The sequence below is a fragment of the Petaurus breviceps genome, unplaced genomic scaffold (genome assembly GCF_028583685.1).
Source record: "Petaurus breviceps papuanus isolate PSGF00001 unplaced genomic scaffold, PetGlider_PUasm1.0 120, whole genome shotgun sequence".
NCBI classification, from domain to species: Eukaryota; Metazoa; Chordata; class Mammalia; order Diprotodontia; family Petauridae; genus Petaurus; species Petaurus breviceps.
In genome coordinates this window covers 305,324-324,580 of record NW_027185627.1, presented here as the reverse complement: position 1 = coordinate 324,580, position 19,257 = coordinate 305,324, and the positions used below count along the sequence as shown (strand labels likewise).

The 19,257-nt window shown below is 39.6% G+C and overlaps 3 protein-coding genes across 6 annotated transcripts in view; all 3 read right to left on the bottom strand.

Moving 5' to 3' along the window:
* Window positions 1–19,257, bottom strand: part of UNC13B (unc-13 homolog B) — a 341,071-nt gene that overhangs the window by 130,372 nt on the left and 191,442 nt on the right. For all 4 annotated transcript variants that reach the window (XM_069088739.1, XM_069088747.1, XM_069088763.1 and 1 more), the window contains exons 9-10: window positions 2,638–2,961; window positions 841–931 (exon numbers count right to left, since the gene is read on the bottom strand). In XM_069088739.1, coding sequence (XP_068944840.1) covers window positions 841–931; window positions 2,638–2,961 — 415 coding nt within the window. The remainder of the gene's footprint in view (window positions 1–840; window positions 932–2,637; window positions 2,962–19,257) is intronic.
* Window positions 1–19,257, bottom strand: part of RUSC2 (RUN and SH3 domain containing 2) — a 445,432-nt gene that overhangs the window by 418,673 nt on the left and 7,502 nt on the right. The gene's annotated exons all lie outside the window — the stretch shown is intronic.
* LOC138162584 (uncharacterized) lies at window positions 5,310–18,437 on the bottom strand. The gene is made up of 4 exons (XM_069089913.1): window positions 18,344–18,437; window positions 18,033–18,233; window positions 5,604–14,327; window positions 5,310–5,437 (listed from the first exon to the last, which is right to left on the bottom strand). Exons 1-4 carry the CDS (start codon window positions 18,435–18,437, stop codon window positions 5,310–5,312), a joined length of 9,147 nt encoding a protein of 3,048 aa, XP_068946014.1.

The following is a 19,257-nucleotide window of genomic DNA, read 5'->3' as shown; positions in this document are numbered from 1 at the left end:
CAGGCACTTAACACCCACACCAAAAAAAAACTAGCCAGGTAACCTTGGGCAAGTTACTTAACCCCAGTTGCCCTTCAAAAGGCAAAAAAGGAGGAGGAGGAGAAGGAGGAAGAAGAGGAAGAAGATGCACACTAGGGGAGGTGACCTCCCCTTTGCAAAAAAGGAAGAGGAGGAGGAGGAGGAAGAAGAGGAAGAAGATGCACACTAGGGGAGGTGACCTCCCCTTTGCAAAAAAGGAAGAGGAAGAGGAGGAGGAAGAAGAGGAAGAAGATGCACACTAGGGGAGGTGACCTCCCCTTTGCCAAAAAGGAAGAGGAGGAGGAGGAAGAAGAAGAAGAAGAGGAAGAAGATGCACACTAGGGGAGGTGACCTCCCCTTTGCTGACTATGCAGGAGGACACAAACAAGAGATGCACATTATGATAAGCAGGAATGGATGGGCTGCAATCTGCATCAGTGGAGGTAACTTCTGAATGGATATCAGATACATTTTAGTAAGCAACCATGATGCTGGGGATGAGTGTCTCACTTCACCTCCAAATTCTTGAAACATCATATTCATTTGATTTTTCTGTTTTGAGATAATGAGAAAGAAGAAAGCTAATGCCTTGTTACCCCAAAACAATCAGGAAGGGGTTAAAAACTAGGTCAGATCTCATGGTTTCCTCTCTTCCAGTTCCCGCTTTTTGACCAAGTTCTCCTGGAAGCACTGTCTGATAAAACTAACAATTTTCGTATTCTCCAACATCCTCACCAAGAAATGGTCCCAGTGAGTACTGTGAGCCTTTCATTCACAAAGGATAAGTAGCTTTAATCCATACCACACCAGTAGCTTCCCTACCTCTTGTAGCTGGAGTCGGACTTTGGTAACTGCTCGAATCCAATGTGTTCTAGCTTGGGTAAATGGCGAAGAGTGATTCTCTTCAGGACAACTTGGAACAAAGAAAAAAAAAAACTTCTTTTAGAAACAGACTGTCCCACAAAACAAGAATACCCAGTAAGAGCTACTACAACTAAGGAACCTCAAAAATCAAATAGAAACATTCATCTGGCCCTTACCATAGTTTACTGTTCCTCAACTATTTTTGCCCCCATCCCTGTTTTATTCACTATCTGTAGACTAAACACTAGACTGAGGTCTGGCAATCTATGCCATGGGCAGTAAGATGGCACTGATTCAATGGTTAGAGATGTTTATATAGATTAGAAGAACCTGTCATTTATCCACTTGCATCCCCCTCCTTCCTAGACTCTCCTCCTCAACCAAAGAAACTCTTTAATTCTCAGATAAGTGAAATGTCCCCTGCCTAAGGACAACCAATCTCAGACACAATGGCTGCTGACACTCATTCTAAACACAAAGTCCCAGTACTAAGGATTTTAGCCCCATTATTGCCATTAACTTTCCCTGAGTCAGATAAAGAACTTCTCAGGCCTCAGAAACTTTTTCTGTGAAGCCAACAATGGTGATGACCAGATATCTTGTAGGGAGAGATGACTGCATTACATTAGACCAGATCATTTTATTACATTCCCTATTACTGACAGTACAAAATATTCAGTTAGTAATAACTCACCTCCTTCCTCCCAGTCTTGAGATAACAGAGAAGTGTTACCTGTCCTACCACCATCCCTGCCACTGTTCAAAGCAAGACTAAGATATTTGGTCTAATCCAAATGGGGGCCACTTGCTGACTGGAAGTATAGCACCAAAGCTGCCCTCCTTAGTCTCTCCCCTACCCCCATCTGGTGAATAGCAGTCACAAAGAGTGGACACTCACTAGACAGAGGGAAGGAGAAAAGAAAAGGCAGCTTTGTTTTTCTGGAAAAGCACTCAAAACTGGAGTTAGCTCTGGGAAATGACAGACATGCCATTCTCTTTTACACATTCACTTGCCAAGTGACCGATCTTTGCTGCTCCAGGACTCAAGGTGAGGGATGGGTAGTTTGTTATTCTGCTTCAAAATACCAAGTATTTTAGTCACCCTCAACCACCCTCCCTCCACCACCTGTCAGCTACTCCTGGCTACCCGACTGACTAATGCTGCCTAGCAGTGGCAATACACTATTTATGGGCTTAGTTCCTATATGGATTTTAAAAGGTCAAGTTTTCTATTTTCTTTAAGTCCAAATTGCTTAATATAAGATTATGCTCTTCTGGATGAGGAATCAGTAAAGACTTTCTGACTTTTAATGGCTCTGTCCTGAGTCTTTTGGCCTTAGGTACACTCAGAATTTAATACCGGAATTTGAATCCATAAAAATGACCCGCAAGGCAGCCAACAATGGCCAAGCTCTTCTTACTCTCTAGGATAATTCCTCTAATGTTTTTCACTTCTGAATAGCTTTAGTTTTGAATCCAGAGAAGTTAAGTTGAGGTAGATCAGAAGGTCGGTACCTGCCAGCACACGAAAGCAGCGCTGACCCTGTACAGGAACCACCTATGGAACTGCAGCATCCCAACAGACTACAGAAGTCCAAGGGACTCATGTTGAGCAGCACCAATAACTGATCTATCAGGTTGATTTTCTGTGATTTGGGGAGGAGGCAGGTGGAAGGAAGGGGAAAGAAACATCTTGCCCTGATCGAGCCAGATCTGCAAGCTGGGAAAATCCCCCTTGCTGTAAAGATCACCTACCTCTCCTGGGAGCTCTTATGTGTGTCCAGTTCTAGGGGAAGATGAGATGTTTTATCTTCTTTAACCATTTCCTTTGACTCACAAGCTTTTCCCTTCTCAGCTTCACTGGTCCCCTCCAGCAATTCCTCCTGCTCCCCAAAGCCTGCTTGGCCACCCTTTGTGTAGCTCCCAGCACTGTGGCAGGAGTGGATAGAGTCCCGTTCTCGGCGGTCATCATCTTGCTCTGAGCTGTGAGCGTGTTCGTGACATTGGTCCAGCTCACTCAGCTGTGAGCTCCCTTGACTCACATTACAGGAAGAACCATACCTACTACTGCCAGTGGGACTGTGAGAAGAAAAGAAAAACAAAGGCAAGTCAGAAGTTAGAGAGGAAAATAGAAATGAACATAAACTAGTGCCCAGACAGGGCTTAAGAACCAGCAGGGTAAATGTCGCTTCCATATAGCGGCATTGAGGATTTCACGTTAGGGTTCTTAGTGGGAAGACCTCACAGTCTAGTAGAACTACTTTCTAATTAACAAAAATTACAGCAGGGGAAAAATATAAAATGGAGTTGACTCCTGGGTTCTCCATAAGCTTTAACATCAGCCTTATATACAGTTTCAAAGGCTTTCTTACCTGCATATTATATTTCTATTGACAAGATCGAGAATCACTTAAAGCAGTATGACACTTTTATCTAAAATTTCTCTCTACCTTGGAATCTTCTCAGGAAACTTTTATCCAGTGGCTGTCATGAATACAATTTTATATTCATCTTTCATTTCCCACAGAGTGAGTTAGAACATTGGAAACAGAATGATTTAATATTGTATTAACTTTTTACTATTTCTCCAAATGAACCTTAGTTGATCTTGATCCCTTGAAAAAACTTTTGTTTTATTAAAGTGAAGTCTCCCTTTTCTCCTGCCTCACCAAGGAAAATGTAAATGATTAATTCTTATGTTAACAACAGGCAAATGGCACTGCTCATTCTTGTATCAGTCACAACCTGAGATAAGCCATGGAAAGAACAAAATCAGGACCATAGAAACTCCACAAGTGGCTGATCTTGTTATATTGAATAAAACAACTAAAAATCTTGACCATAGAAGAAGAATCACAAACACATATCCATAACAGGTAGCATTCCCATAGTAGGTCAATCAACTGTTTGTAGGGGCACGGACCATTTTTTAATAAATTGGGCATATTCCATTTTTAAATGTAGAACCGTGCCAGGTGTCCTTATTCCTAGAGAAGACCCATAGATCTCCTCGCCCTACTCCTATCCTTATTCCCTAGTGTTAACATCCATATTATCTTCCTCTATACTTTATTCCTACATTACCCAACAAGCAAACCACTTTGTAGTAGCAGAAAATTATGGTGAATGAAGGAAGTTGAAGGTGTCAGCAGAGTGAACAAATGGCAAGGTAGGCAGCATGGAAGAGGAAACAGAAACAGCAAGAAGGTGCTACCTCAGGCTAACAACCTAGGCTGACTATTCACTAACCAAATCCACAGCACTGTATTGTCTTTGGAATTTGATATCAAACACTTCAGAGATAAATAAGGCATTTCTACTCGAAGGATGATGACTGCAGGCTAGTCCACTGCAGGTAAGTCAAAAAAGATGGCCTCTTATTATTTCTGTCTTCCTGATGGGAAGCCCAGGAATGCTTCACAAACTCAACAGGACCTAAAAAATCTAGACTTGGGATATAAAAAAGACCAGCTACACCACGGCTCAGTTTATTTCTTCCCAACCCCAATCATTCTTTTCTTCTGGCTAAGACATTGTGAAAACAGAGCCAGCTGAATTTCACATGGAGAAAGGCAGGCAAGATACTTTCCTGTCACAGGCAGCCAAGTTTTTACCCACTCTGAGAGCAAATCTAGTGGGAAAGAAAGAAACTGGAGTGTTTTTCAAAAACTAGCATCCTTTGGCCACTCCCAATAACCCTTTTTAATGCTGCTGGGAGAGAACTGTGTCATGGTTTGCACTGGGCATTTTGCTGAGTATAAATTGAACAACCTGTCTCTGCTTCTGCAAAGGCTATGACCATTCCAGTTTGGTTGGCCCAGGTACAAAAGGCAAAGCAGCGTTCTTAATTTGCACCTGATTGTGCCTCTCTTGCAAAGAAAACACTGATCCTTGTGCCTAAGTCGTGAACAATGTCCTAGGCTAACCTGCATTACTAACATCAAACGACAAATCCATTTCTTCTACCACTGTCTAGAAGTACAGTATTCTGGTCTTGGGAGTAGTGCGGACCCAACTCACCTGGGAATTCTCTTGAGTTCTACACCTTCCTTTGGGCCCAAGGGAATTGAAAGCCAGATATAGGACATCAAAAGCCCCCTACCCTAACCAACAGCTGATCGCAGGAAGAAGATGCAGAGAACTGGGCAGCTGAGGGGCATGAGTTAAGTGTAGAGTGTAGACTTTCCATGTAAATATTAAAGTGCTATATAAATGTGAATTATTATTATAAATGTGCCATATAAATGTGTTTTTATTCTCTGTACATCATACCTAGCTGTATCTACCACCTTCACTAACACTGGAGGAAGTACCACAGAAGACTGAAAAGTGAGAAGAGTTTTAAGAATTGTCCCCCAAATACAGAACAAAGTTTTGACTAAGTAGCTTAGACTCAAAGAAATAATCAGACCCACTTTCACTGATACTCATATGGAATACTTGATTTTTTCCTGGTAATATTCCTCGCTGCCATCTACTCTGACCCCATTTTCACTCATTATGCAATATAGATTTCCCCCCAAAGCATTAGAGTAAGGCTCTTTAGCAGCAGATTCTTTTAAATCAGTAAAAGAGGCAAATGAGTAAATGACTGAGCTCTTCAAGGATGTGTACCCAGGAGCACAGCCCCAGAGGGAATGGGATAGATAAGCTAACACAAAAGCACCACAAGTAAAAAGGTAATAGGCTGGAGAAGCTGACACATTGACTGTCTATTTTACCTAACTCTAACATTAAACACAGACATGAGAGATCAGACAGGATAATAATAAGGCTGTGAATGATAACATAGGGTCCTAGTTCTACTTCTACGTCACTTGCATTATAAATGGTCAATTGCTTGAAACCATTTATTATGCTCTTGTTGAGAACAGGCCTTTTCTCAGTCATTGATTCCATGATTCCTTTCAATGTTGTCAGCTGGGGCTCGCATGAGGAGTCACCATAGGTAAGAAGCCCTCTGTCAGGCACAATTTCTTGCTCTTGCTTTTCTTTCTGCTGAAGCATTTCAGATTCAGGGCAAAGTTTGCCTTCCTGTTCTATGAAATTCATGGAGGGAGAGATGATAGTCCTGGTCTGATGACGCTCTTCAGATACTGGAATTTCTTGCTTGTTATTAATCACTTCCGGCCCTGCAAGGTCTTTAATGCATGTATTCTCCATGACCTCCAGGTTGCCAGAGGATAGAACTGGTTCAACATTAACTCCAGATACATCAAGAGATTCTGTAGCCGTATCTTCTCTACTTCGGCTATTACCTTGATCACTGTCTATTACTAAAACTGGAGGAAGGGTCTCTGCAGCCCCCTGAGCAGTACTCTCCTTGTTTTCCTTTTGCCACAGAAATGGAATGTCTAGTTTCTTTCCAAATCCTAGCTTTAAGCCACTATCTACTGCATTCCCTTTGTCTTCATTATTTCCTTCAAAGAGAACTGAGAACTTCTTAAAACCTGACATAAAACCAGACTCTGTTGATTCTCTATTCCCAAAAGAGGATGAAGGAGAAAAGAAAGAGCCAAGTGATTTCCCACGATCGGCAGCAGAGGACAGGAAGTCAAATTTTGGCAAATTAGGCACATTTGGAATGTCAAACATAGATTTTTGATGGCTTGTTTCTGGGGGAACAGCAGGTGGATTCTTCAGGGAATGGGACTGGCCGGTGTCTTCCTTTGCTTCTGGGATGGCACGTGTCTCTAATTGCTCCACCAGTTGTCCTTTAGTCTCTGATGTGCTGCCTGGGCTGGGTGGACACAAATTGACTTCTTCCTGATCATCCTGAGTATGTTCAGTCTCTAATCCATTACTTAAACATGACTCCAACAAGTCTTGACTTGTCTGAGTAGCTGGCAGGTCTGGTACCAGCTCAAGAGTATGATTTAGACAAGACTCAGAAACAAGTGCCTGTTCTGGAAGAGGAGTCTGGTTGGTTATGCAGGCAGGGTGTGTATCCACTTGTAAAGTAACTGAAGTATTCTCTGTTTCGAATGTGTGCTCCATGTCGGTACCTTGCAATGCCTCATTCTCTCTTACATTATCCAGAGATGATGTTCGCATCACAACATCATCCCCCAAAATGGAAGAATCAGAAGCATTTAACTCAGACTCTTTGGGTTCAGTTAGAAGAGTTTTATTGTCCTCTACTTCAATTTTCAGTCTAGAGTCATCTGCCAAAGATTCTGACTTTTGAATGCCCCCTGCCCTTTCAGGGTCATTGATAGCTGATTCCAAAGGAAGAATTTCTGAGTTTCCTTCTTTCTTGGTTTCCTTTTTGGGTATCAATTCCACAGTCTCTCTGGGACAATTGTCTGGAAGCTGGGAACTCACCTGGAAATGTGAATCTTGTTCATGAGTCTCTGACTTGGGACCTTTGAATATGCTAAACAAGTCTCCTGTGAGGGACTGAGATGATATACTAGATGAAAGACCAAAGAAGGAACTTTTCTTTGGAGACTGAGAAGTTCCTTCTGTCATTTGAGATGGAGAGAAAAGTCCAGAGAGTGTTTTGGGAGATTCACTCATTCTCCCAGAGAAAGATTTCATTTTAGTTATGAAGCCTGAAAATATTTCTGCTGAAGAATCCAAAACTGAATTTCCTTCTGGGGCTTCTACAGGTTTGTTCTGTGAACTCAGTGAATTCACAGATGGATCAGAGAAAGTGGCCGGTTCAAGATCTCGCTTAAAGCTATCTTTATCAGTTGCTTGGTTGAGCAATTTCTTTGGCAAATTCAACTGGTTCTCTGTAAAACACTCATTTCTTTGAATGTTAGTAGAATCACTAAGATCATTTAGATTTTCGGATATGTGGATATCACATGAAAAGGAATTACATAGGGAATCGCTAGTAGAGATTTTCTGACCCAAATCTTCTTTTTCATAAGGCGTTTCCATAAGGGGTTTTACAGTTTCTGTGTCCATAAGGAATGTTTTCTCTGATACTTGAGGTTCTGGAGAATAAGAACTGATTTTCTGTAAATGGACAACCTGGACTGAAGAACCCAAAGACAGAGAATCTGGTGAATAGCTCTTTGTTTCTCCGTGACACTTGATGACATCAGAGGTGACATCTTTGGTGCCACTAAGGAGAGCACCAGTAGCTACTTTCTGCTCATGCAGTGCCTCCATGGGTGAGATATCCATGTTTCCATTTAAACCTGCTTGTCTGTTCATTTTCTCACTGGTGGCTGCAAAAACACTTGGTGGCTTTGCGGGTTGAGAGGTCACTGGAGGTACATTGACAAAGTTTTGCTTCTCAACATTATTTTGTTGCTTGTCATCCCAGAAAGACAAGTTAAAGAAACCAAAACTGGAGCTACTCTGAGAGACACTTTTCTTACTGTTAGAGCCCCTAGAGGAAAAGAAGGAAGGTAGTTTAAATAACCCTTCTCCTTCTTGAAATTTAGCACTTGGGCTAGTAGCAGAAGCTTGCTTTCTAGATTTTTCTGATTCAGTCAAGAAAGAGAATACACTCTTGCTTGTTGGAAACTCTGGCTTCGATGTAGAGTTTGTAGTGGTTGAAAAACTCCCTTCTTTGCCAAAAAGCTCATCTTGTTTGTTTGAACTAATTCCACCCAACGCATCATAAGACTTCTGATTATCTCCTGGGTCCTCCATTGTCACTGAAGACAAACCACCACCACGGTCCAATGAAGAATCTTTGGATAATTTTTCAAGATGGTTAATACAGGGAGTTGGACTCAGTGGCTGATCTCCTAAGAATACACCTTTTCCTATACTATTCTTCTCTTGGTTCTCTCCAGTTGAAGGCTCCTTTGGCCCACTGTCATGGATAGTGGCCTGTTTGTTCAGGACTCTAGCCCTAGGTTTTCTTGATAAAGAAATAGGTGTAGAAGGAAGTACTTTGTCATCTTGGCTGGATGGTTGCATATCAGTACTTGTCCTGATCATTTCTTGGCTGTCAATACCTGAAGGAAGGGAGACTTTCTCAGCTGACTGTAAAGGGGACACATCTGCTTTAAAGAGATCCCCAAGGGAACCAAAGAGAGATGAAATACCTGTAGACTCTCTCTTTTCCTGAGATTGTGCCTTTCCTTCTTTACCACCACACCTTTCCAGGTTTGGTGAATTTCCCTTATTACTCTGGGTCTTAAAGAAGTCAAAAAATCCAGATGTCTGGGGTTTATCTGTTGCTGTAGTTACAGAAGAATCTTCTCCCCGACCAAAAAGTTTCAATGCACTTTTAAATAGTGTTCCCTCTGGTTCTGTGGAAGACTGGCTCTCAGTAAGTTTACATTCTTTCTGTTCATTTTTATCAGACTCAGATCCCAAAGGGTTTAGAATAGGATCAGTTGTAATAAGCTTATGCTCTTTTCCAATTGGTTTAACATCAGGAGTTATTTGACTTACTTGTGAAGTTGATCTTAACAAACTTTGCTTTTTCACATGAGTATTTTTATTTATAGGTAAAGCTTCTTTTTGATTTTTAGTAACTTCTGAACTCTGAATATTAGAGATGACTTGTCTCTCTTCATCTTTCTCCAGAGGAGTTTCTTCCACAGTTTTTGAGCTCACTGCAAATAGTACACTTGGAGGGTCATCATTTGGCAATTCAGGTGATTGCAACTGTGTATCCATTTTCTTCACAACAGAAGTCTCTAAGGACTCATTTTTATCATAACTCAAAGTCTTCCCAACCAAATCACCCAAAGTAGAAAAAAAAGAAGTCATTTTGTTTGTGGGCAATCTCTCTGCTATGTCCTTAGGGCTTGTGGTTGTGTTTTCAGGAAGAACCAAAGGTACAGCTAATTTAGAGGAAGCCTTTTGCATATGAAAATCAAAATTTCCACTTGATGTATTTTCAGCAACAGATTGCCTTTTATCTTTCTCTCTAATCTGAGTCTCTCCATTTAAATCCCAATTACTAAGTCTTTTGAGTTGGCTTCGCAGATCAAGGATCTCCTCAAGGTCTTCAGACCTTTCTTTTTCATGTCCCAAAGCTACTTTGAACTTCTTAAATTTATATCCTGAAAAATCTAATGGCTGATCATTTTGGCAATTCATTGATTCCTCAAGCATTTCTGAAAAGGTTTCAAAATTCATATTCATTAGTTTGTCACTTCTTTGCAACACCATAGACAAATCAAGAGGCTTATTAATAGAGTCATCTAATGGTTTCTCTTCATCACACCAAAATAATTCATCTTCACTGCCAAGAAGGACTTTGAAGCCACATAAAGCAATCATGTTATCATCTAACATAGCATTTGATATAGCATCCATCTGGAAATCATAGTCCAAATACTCTTGAAAAGAAGAATCAGGTGCATATACATATACATATTGCCCAGTAGAATCAGTGAGCAGAGAATAGATATATTGGCCATCACTGTACACATAATGCCCATATTCCCCATCCTCTGATGGACACCATATTCCATTTTCAAGCCATGACAACCATTCGTGGTACTCATAATCAAAACTTAAAAATGCAAAAGTTTCATCCATTCTTAAGGACTCTTGATCAACTAGAGTCCACATTGTTTGGTTATAACCTGAAGAATAACTTAAGTCAATGGGTAATTCTTCAAACAAATACTTATTATTAGCTACAAAAAATGGAAAATGACTACAGTTTCCATTCATTGAGTTAGCTGCCCACATCCTCTCTTTTACTGAATAGTCTTCGTGAAATGCTAACTGGTCAAGTGATTCATATGACAAATCATTGCAGTCAACACCATCCAGATTTGTTCTCCATTCCAATGTAGTTGTGTTTTGGTCTTTTTGGCAAAGATTAACTATTGAACTATCTGATTGAGGGGAGGAGAAAACCTCAGCTAGTGGAAGGGTATTCTGCTTTAAAACATAATAAACTGGTTGCATGATTTCATTGAGATCTCCAGAGAAGTCTTTCATGCCAGAATTCCATTCAAAACCCAAAGGACTACTCATGTCCTCAAAAGCCTGGTAGTAGTTTGACGCACAGATAATTTTAGTCTTCAGTAAAGATGAATTCAACTCACTTGAATTTGCTTGTAGTTTTGGCCCAGGAATTTGGTGAGGAAACTGCTCTTTAAATAAAGGTTTCTTGATGAGTTCCTGTTGAGCACTAGGAACACTATGAGAAAGAGGAGAGTCAAAAGAAATGTGATACTTTCCATTTGGTTTATTGGTTGTTGTAGGGTTTTCATCTATCCAAGACTCACTTACTTGTATGCTTTTATCTTTCTTTTCAGGAAAAGATAAGAAACTTTTCAAACTGCTAGAAGCCTGCTTTTCAACATGATTCTCTTGATTGATAGTCACATCTGAGTTCACAGGCATATCATCAAGGCTAGAATGCTTACTGACACCCAACCATTTTCTGAAATCTAGAGACTTGGACTTTACCTTATTTGGTTTACCATCTGTAACATTTTCATTTGATGCAAACTTAAATATTCCAGAAAGTAAACCCGGGGTACTATTTCCCTGATGTGGACTTTCATTTCTCATATTTAGTTCTTGTGGACTGAGCAAATTTTCAGAAGAAAATTTCAGCTGTCCATAAAGTAGGTCCTGTCTAGTATGTTTCTTAGAAGTATCATCCATGATTTCATCTTCTCTAGTCTCACAGGCTGATGATGGTTTTGAGAAGTCAGCATTTAAAACTAATGAAGAATCTGATGCTGTTGGGGTTCTTGCTTTTTGCTTTGAATTCTTACTTCTTTCTGACAAATTAGAAACTCTGTATTCTTTGGGTACAATTACAGGGGTGCCGGAGGTATCTTTATCACATTGATTTCCATCTTCTAGTTCGTGTTGACTTTGGTCGATATTTTGTGTATTCTTAATCTCCCCTGGAAGATTGGAAGTAGATTCAACAGAATTGGATTTTGCTAAACTATTTTTTGAAACTTCTGGGCAATTGTTTTTAGGTTCTTCGGCAGCAACAGATGGTGGGTCATGACAACACTGATTTGGAGGGGCTGTAATGTTGTCAGTGGAAGCAAATTTAAATAAAGAAGGAAAGAAGCCTCCATTTTCCTTTAAATCCTGCTGCTTTTCAGAACTACCAAGAGACCCTAAAAATGGAATATGTAGCTTCCCACTGAAGGAAAATGAGCGTTTATCTTTCTTTGGACTGCTTTCTGAAACATCAGACTGGTGAACTTCCATGGATCCAAATGAAACTTCTTTTAAAGATGATTCAGGGGAAGTAAGAAAAAACTGACTAAAGGATTTTTTTAATGGGCTAAGGAAAAGACTGTCACCAGACACTTTGTCTAGCTTTAAAGGTGGTAAAGAGGTTTCTTCGTTTACATTCCCTTTATTTTCATTTCTACAATATGATCCACAAGGAACTCTGGGTAAGTCTTTGGCACATACTTCTTGCTGACTTAGGTGAGGCACATATGTACATGTTTCTCCTTCTGAAAAGCTCTTTATGCTATCTTTCACACAGGAAGAACTAACTGAATCTAGAAGTTCATTGGTTACTCCTGAAGATGGATGATCTTCACATGGATGAACTTGGACCTGGTCAATACTCTCTTTATAATTCACATCTAACACTAGACTGCAATTATTGTCATTTATTAAGGTAACTTTCCTTTGTTCTGACTCATGATCAACCTGTAAGTGTCTTTCTTTAGTTGTTAGAATACACTGGTCAACTTCTTTTTTTGGTTCTTCCTTTTCTGAAAACATCTTTAGTGGATTTATCATATTAAAAATAGAACTCACGACTGAACTCTGAGTCTGTGGGGAAGGTGAGTCCTTTATAGCACTTTCTGATGGATCTGATTGGATTTTGATGGATTCTGATGAATCCTGAAGACTTTGAGTCACAGTCTTAGTATTTTTACAATCATTTTCAGAGGTTGTGTTCCATCTGCCAGCATTTATATCATCACTGGTTTGAGAGAGTAATGGAGAATGCATGGAAAGGTCTCTTTCTCTTTGGCCACCTGTTTTTAGGCTTGGAGATACTGAATTGTCTCCAGGTCTAGAATCCAAACTACTATTTTCTTTTTGGGGAGAGATTTCTGCTTTCTCAGGAACTAAGGAAACAAGCTTTTCCACAGATGCAGAGAGATGCTTTGTGCCTGAGCCCACCTTTTCAGTGAATGAACTGAACAAAGAGCTGACTGTGTTTTTTACTCCAGTCAACTCAGGGAGGGGAAGAGTCTTGGCCTTGCAGTCCTTGCCACTCTCCTGAGTGGGTAAAGGCGGTATTTGGTCCACTGGTGGTTTCTGATCTACAATACCAAAAGTGCTATTCTGTTTATATTTGGTTTTACTTTTTGAAAGTGAACTAAATTTGTTGATTTCTTCTTCCTTCTCAGCTAAATATTCAGACACCGTTTCCACTAAATACTGTAACTCATCCATGGTATCAACATATTCCTCCTGAGATTCCTCAGTAGGAGATGGCACCAACTCTTGCATGTGACCTCCCATATTTTCTCCTTTAACTTTATGGTTTTTGGCATCACAACTGATCCTTTGTGGGGAGAATGATGGATTTGTTACATAAGAGTTTTCAAGATACTCTCCATAATGGCAGGTATTTGATGGACACAATGAAAGTAAAGCTAGTTTACCCAGCTCATCAGGTGAGATAAGGGAACAATGCAGTTCATCAGAAGCATTACTATCAGATTCTTCAGGAGTACCTACGGGAGTAAAATTAGCGTTGGACTCTTCTAAGCTAATTACCTTCTCACAAGCTTCTGTACAACTTGAATAGTTATATTCAACACCTTCCAACTTGGTGGCACACTTGCCACTTTTAACTAAAAGCCCATTTTTGTATGGACGCAAAATAGGGTAAATTTGTTTTTTCTTTTCAGTGTGGCAAAAGCTGTATTTTTCAGCACTCGAATATCCTGAGAATTTATTTTTAGTTTCAGATTTACTTACTACCTTAGCACCTGAGATAGAATCATGAGATCGCAAGCTTCTGTGATCATATTGGCTTCTTTCACTGTCTTCAAAACTATTGTGTTTAAGTTTCTTTTTCCTTCTCCTGTCTATTGTATCATATTCCTTAGGGTATCTGGAAACAGGAAGTATTTCCGACTCAATGCCAAAATTTTGTGTGACAGCAAATTTCCCATGTTGCTTCTGGAGTTCTACCTTTTGCCAATTATTATGATTTTCTTTTTCTTGATGGTGATAATTTTCATTAGTTTTATAAAGGGTTTGGATTTCTTTTAGCTTTGTTTCCTGCCAGTTCTGATGATTGTTTTCTAAAAACTCTTCTATGAATTGCTCTCCTAAATTCTCATATATGTCCTCTTGTTCTTCATCTCTAGGTCTGGAGAAAGCTGGAATGATCTTAATTTTTTCATTTCTAACTAGTGAATCTTGTCTGGTGTGTAAGAAGAAAAATAAAAGGAAAAGGAAGGCAAAGAAGGAAAGAAAGGGAAGGAAAGGGAGAGAAAAGTTTAATAAATATTCTATAAGAAAGATTAAAGCTTTGTTGTCAATTTGATTTGTACAATGTATATGAAACAATCAAAATGAATAAAATTGTAAATACTGTTCAAAGAAAACATATATTAAAATTCCTAAAGGAATGTCATTCCTATGAAGTAAAAGAGAATAATTTAAGTCTGAAAAAAATAATTACAACCAAAAGGAAAAATCTGCTTATGTGTGTGTACACCACATTTTGTCTCTGTTAGGTTTTAAATTCTACTTTTTTTTTTTTTTAAGCAATTGGGGTTAAGTAACTTGCTCAAGGTTACACGGCCAGTTATTTCTGGGTGTGGTGCTAAGTATCTGAGCCCAGATTCAATCCCCCAGGTCATCCTGACACTGGGGCTGGGGCTTTTACTCGCTGAGCCACCTGGCCACCCCCCCTTTTTTTTGGACGGGGACGGCAGGGCAATTGGGATTAAGTGACTTGCCCAAGGTCACACAGCTAGTAAGTGTTAAGTGTCTGAGGCCGGACTTGAATCCAGGTCCTCCTGACTCCAGGGCCAGTGCTCTATTCACTGAGCCACCTAGCCGCCCCTTAAATTCTACTTTCAATGAAACAACAAAATGAATTTTTATTATTGGTGCCTAAAATAAATTTTCAAGTTGAAAATCTCAGAGCTAATTATTTCAAACAGACTTATGCATTGGTTTTAAAAGAACTCCATTAACCCAATAGTTATATGACTATAAGCCACAAGTTTGGCTTTAAAGAACACCAACATGATGGCCCACTTGCCTAAGTAAGTCTTCAGAGTCCATATAGCCAGGGACATGATGTAAAGCATGGCTTTAAAAAGAAAGAAAAAAAAAAAGGAAAAAGAAAGAAAAAAATTAAAATAATGAAAATAATCATTGCCTGTCAATGTGAACCAGATTTTATCAAACATGTGTTATACTATCAGAAACAAAACAAAAAACTATTGTCAAAATGTTATATTTTGACAAACTAATATTAATAAACCCCTGTTCTTTGTGAAATCTAACTAAAGAAGTACAGAAGGCTGCATGTCAATAGCTAGAGTCATATTAGAAATTAGATATCATTATGTCACTTGACAACAGCAAAATAAATTGCAAGTACAGATGGCTTTTAAGCTGTCAACTGAAGTCTAAATCACTTCTCAAAGTTAGAGACTGTTTGCTTCCCAGGAAGTATGTCTACTTATTATATTCAACAAGAGAATTGACACCTACCAGCAATATAGTCTACAATCTATTGTCTCTAAAGTAAACAGAAACAAGAGTAAATAGAAATGTTATTAGTAACTAAGCTCTTCAATTTTTTATACCGTAAACCAAAATAAAAGAAAGCAAAGTTGGCTGCATGAAGCAAGTTAATTCAGGAAATCCAAAGGAAGGCATCTTTCACATATCACACCATGTGGAAATGACATTTGACCAAGGGTAGAAAGGTTTGAAATCTTTTTATGCTCCTACTAGCCTCTCAGATCACTGTTCAGTGAATGAAGTAGTTTAGCTATTTAATAATAATAGCTAAGTCTAATTGTAGCATCAAGCCTATTAATAAAAATTTACTAATCAGGAATCACAGGAGACAGCCCAGATGATTTACCACACATTTTGTCCTATAGAATATCTGTGAAGAAATATCATTTAGTATTTTCAAGTATTTTCAACTAGGCACAATGATGCCTAGCAATCCACTGTTACTTTAAATGTAGTACATGCATATAAACATTTGGTGATTTGAGTTTTTAGTAGTCAACGCTTTTAATCAATAGACAAACATACCTTTAATTTTGCACAAGAATCACTATTCATACCTTTAATTTTGCACAAGAATCACTATGTTTCCAAAGTATTTGGATGACTCAAAAAAGAAGTTCATTCTACAAAATATTTTAAAGGTTTCCCAGGAATCTGTGATAGCCATTTATCCACAGCATGTATGAAAAAATGGATTAATACAACTTCATCCCCCAATATAAAAAAAAAAATGACAATTACTGGGACCCAAATGATTAGACTTTAATGCAAAAAAATCACATTTGGGGATAATATTAATTGCATCTCCACATATAAAAGAAAGATTACAGGGTTAGAATCAGAAGATACATATATTTAATTCCTGGTTTTGCCAAGTACTAGCTCTGGGATCTGAAGTCAGTAGCTTGACCTTTCAAGACCTTAAAATGTCTTCATCTGTAAAACTGAAGTTTAAGTACATAAATTGAGCAATGGTTAAATAAGTTGTGGTATATGAATGTCCTAGAGTATGCTGTAAAACAAGTAAGGGAAATATATTTCAAAAAGTCAAAAAGTTTATAGAAGAAAATATTTACATGAATGGATACAGAGCAAAGAAAGCAGAATCAGAAAAACAATTTACATTAGAAGATCAATATTATAAAATGAACAACTTTGAAAACTTTTATAGACTGATAAAGCATGAAATGAATAGAAATAAAAAAAACCTTATATAATAATTGCAACATTATAAAGGCAAACAACTTCGAAAGATGTAAGAACTGGCAGAGCCAAGATGGTAAAGTAGAAACAGGACTTCTGCACGGCTCCCACTTCCACCTCCTCTAATTCATGGGAAAAAATGACTCTAAACAAACTTTGGAGCAACAGAACCCACAAAATGACAGAGAGAAGCTAACTTCCCGCTGAAGACAGCCCGGCCAGCACAGTAATCCCACGAGTTGGAGGTTTTAACCTCAGGGAGGCCACAACCAGCTGCCACTGGCTAGAAAGACTTCAGATCACCAGCAGCTATGGTGGTTTCCAGAATCATCAACCCATACATGCTAAGGACAAAGTGAGAGGAAGTGCAGTCTGGACTTGGGGAACAGGAAGTTTGGGAGTGCAGTCTGGTCTTTGCCCCCTGGAGGGAGAAGCAGCTGAGGCATGGTGGCAGCCACTGCCATCATGTAACTGCTTCAGAGCTCCTGGTCTGCATATTGTAGGGGGACCAAGCGACCAGTCTGAGGGGTAATCACTCTTGCTTTAACCTGCTTAGATCTGGATTGCTGTCTAGGGTGGAGGTCCTGGGGTTGACAGTTTGCCAGAGCGTGTGGAGGCTTCAGAGAGGACAGCCAACTAATAGCTCCAGCAGCTAAGAAAACCCCAGCGATTGGGACAAAGCTCCCCTCTTTGGTAGCAGAGTTCTACTGTGGCAAAAAGTTCAAAAGTCAAGTAATTGAGTGGCAACATGAACAAGCAAAGGAAGCAAAGCAAGCACAGCAATCTGACTTTACACTCCTATTTGGGGGACAAAAAGGATCAAAGCATGGAACAGGAGGAAGACAACAAAGTCAGAACTCTAGTACTAAAAACTTCCTCTTTCCCATAGATGATTTTCAAGGTCCCTTCATTAGTTGATGATTCTGGTCCATTTCTTCCTTGGTATAATCTTTCCACAGTCCATTCTACATTAATATGGACCCATCCTGGAGGGATGGAACCAAGATGGCAGAGTAAAAGCAGGGACTTGCTTGAGCTTGCCCCCAAATCCCTCCAAATATCTGCAAAAAATGATTCTAAATAAATTCTAGAGCTGCAGAACCCACAAAATGACAGAATGAAACACATCTCCAGTCCATCAACCTGGAAGACCCACAGGAAGGGTATATCACACTGGGCTGGGAACAGAGAACACTCTGGCATGGGCTGCGCTGGGCACAACAAAGTCAGAGCAGGCCTCAAGGGACTAAATTGCTGGCACCTATGGCAATTTCCAGACTTCTCAAATCACAAACGCCAAGGACAGTGTGGAAGGTCAGTAGGGGAACTCTGTGGGACCTGGGTGAAAGAGGAGCACATGGTCTGGCCCAGCCTCAGGGTGTTGGAGGTGGCAGCAGTGGCCACAGCAACAGCTGCAGTAGCTGCGGCAGCTGCTTCTGGTACTCTGGGTCCAGAGATGGTGGGGGATCCAGTGGCTGATACAAAACCCCAGAAGCCTGGGAACAGTACACCCACCTCCACACCCACACTCACTAGAAACAGTCCTGCCTTGACAGGGAGTTAAAAAATCAAGTATTTGGCAAAAAGTCACACTACAGAATCTTACTCTGGTGACAAATATGGACCCATCCTTTACCCTTATTTTCAAAAAACTCAAAGACATCTTGTCTGGTAGCAGGCAGCAGCAGCCAGTCACCCATAGTGACTATTTAATAATTGTTTGGTGAAAATAAATTAATGACTAACTAATGTTTTTGAACCTAATGACAAAGTCCTCAGCTTTGATTATCTTACTGTCTAAATTCTGATCCTGGATTATTAAACTAACTGCAATCTTGTATACTCAATCAATTAAAAATAATTAATCCATGTATTTTACAATAGTGTGTTGCTATTTTCCATACTTCTTAAATCTGTTTAAGAATTTAAAAAGCAGGCAATTGTTGTTCATGCAAATTACCTAATAAAATTGATATCAAGTAATGCAAAAAATGGGGTTGCAAATCCCAAATCCTGTTCTTCAACTCTCAACTCCAGCCACTATGATACTCTATTTCCTGACTCTGGTCATTTTCACTGGCTGTCTCTAATGTCTGGAATGCTCCCCCTCATCATCTCAGCAGCCTATCTTCCCTTGGGTCCTTTCAAGACTCAGGTCAAATTCCACCTTCTTCCCCTACCCTCAAATGCTAGGGCCTCCCCTCTCACTACAGTGTGTGTGTGTGTGTGTGTGTGTGTGTGTGTGTGTGTGTGTGTGTGACACATGCGCGGATGTCTGTTTTCCTTATTGGATTGTGAACACTTTCAGAACAGAGACTGTTTTTGCCTTTGTGTCCTTAAGGCTTAGCACAGTGTCTGCCAACTAATAGACACTTTAAAATGTTGGTTGACTGATTGGGTGATTCACTCTAAAACTACACAGGAAATTTTCTACTGTTTTTTTTAAAGTATTCAATTTTACCCACTGCATATTAGAGGAACTTTTATAGAAAAATAAGGACGACTTTCCCCTAGATTTCC

What these genes read in the sequence shown, in the direction of transcription:
- LOC138162584 (XM_069089913.1), bottom strand. Translation starts at nt 18,437, where the DNA reads ATGGGTGACTGGCTGCTGCTGCCTGCTACCAGACAAGATGTCTTTGAG. An exon ending in CCTTCCACACTGTCCTTGGC is followed by an intron (nt 14,328 to 18,032) that starts GTTTGTGATTTG and finishes TGTTTCATATAC; the next exon opens with ATTGTACAAATCAAATTGAC. An exon ending in GTGTTTAATGTTAGAGTTAG is followed by an intron (nt 5,438 to 5,603) that starts GTAAAATAGACA and finishes CTGATTTAAAAG; the next exon opens with AATCTGCTGCTAAAGAGCCT.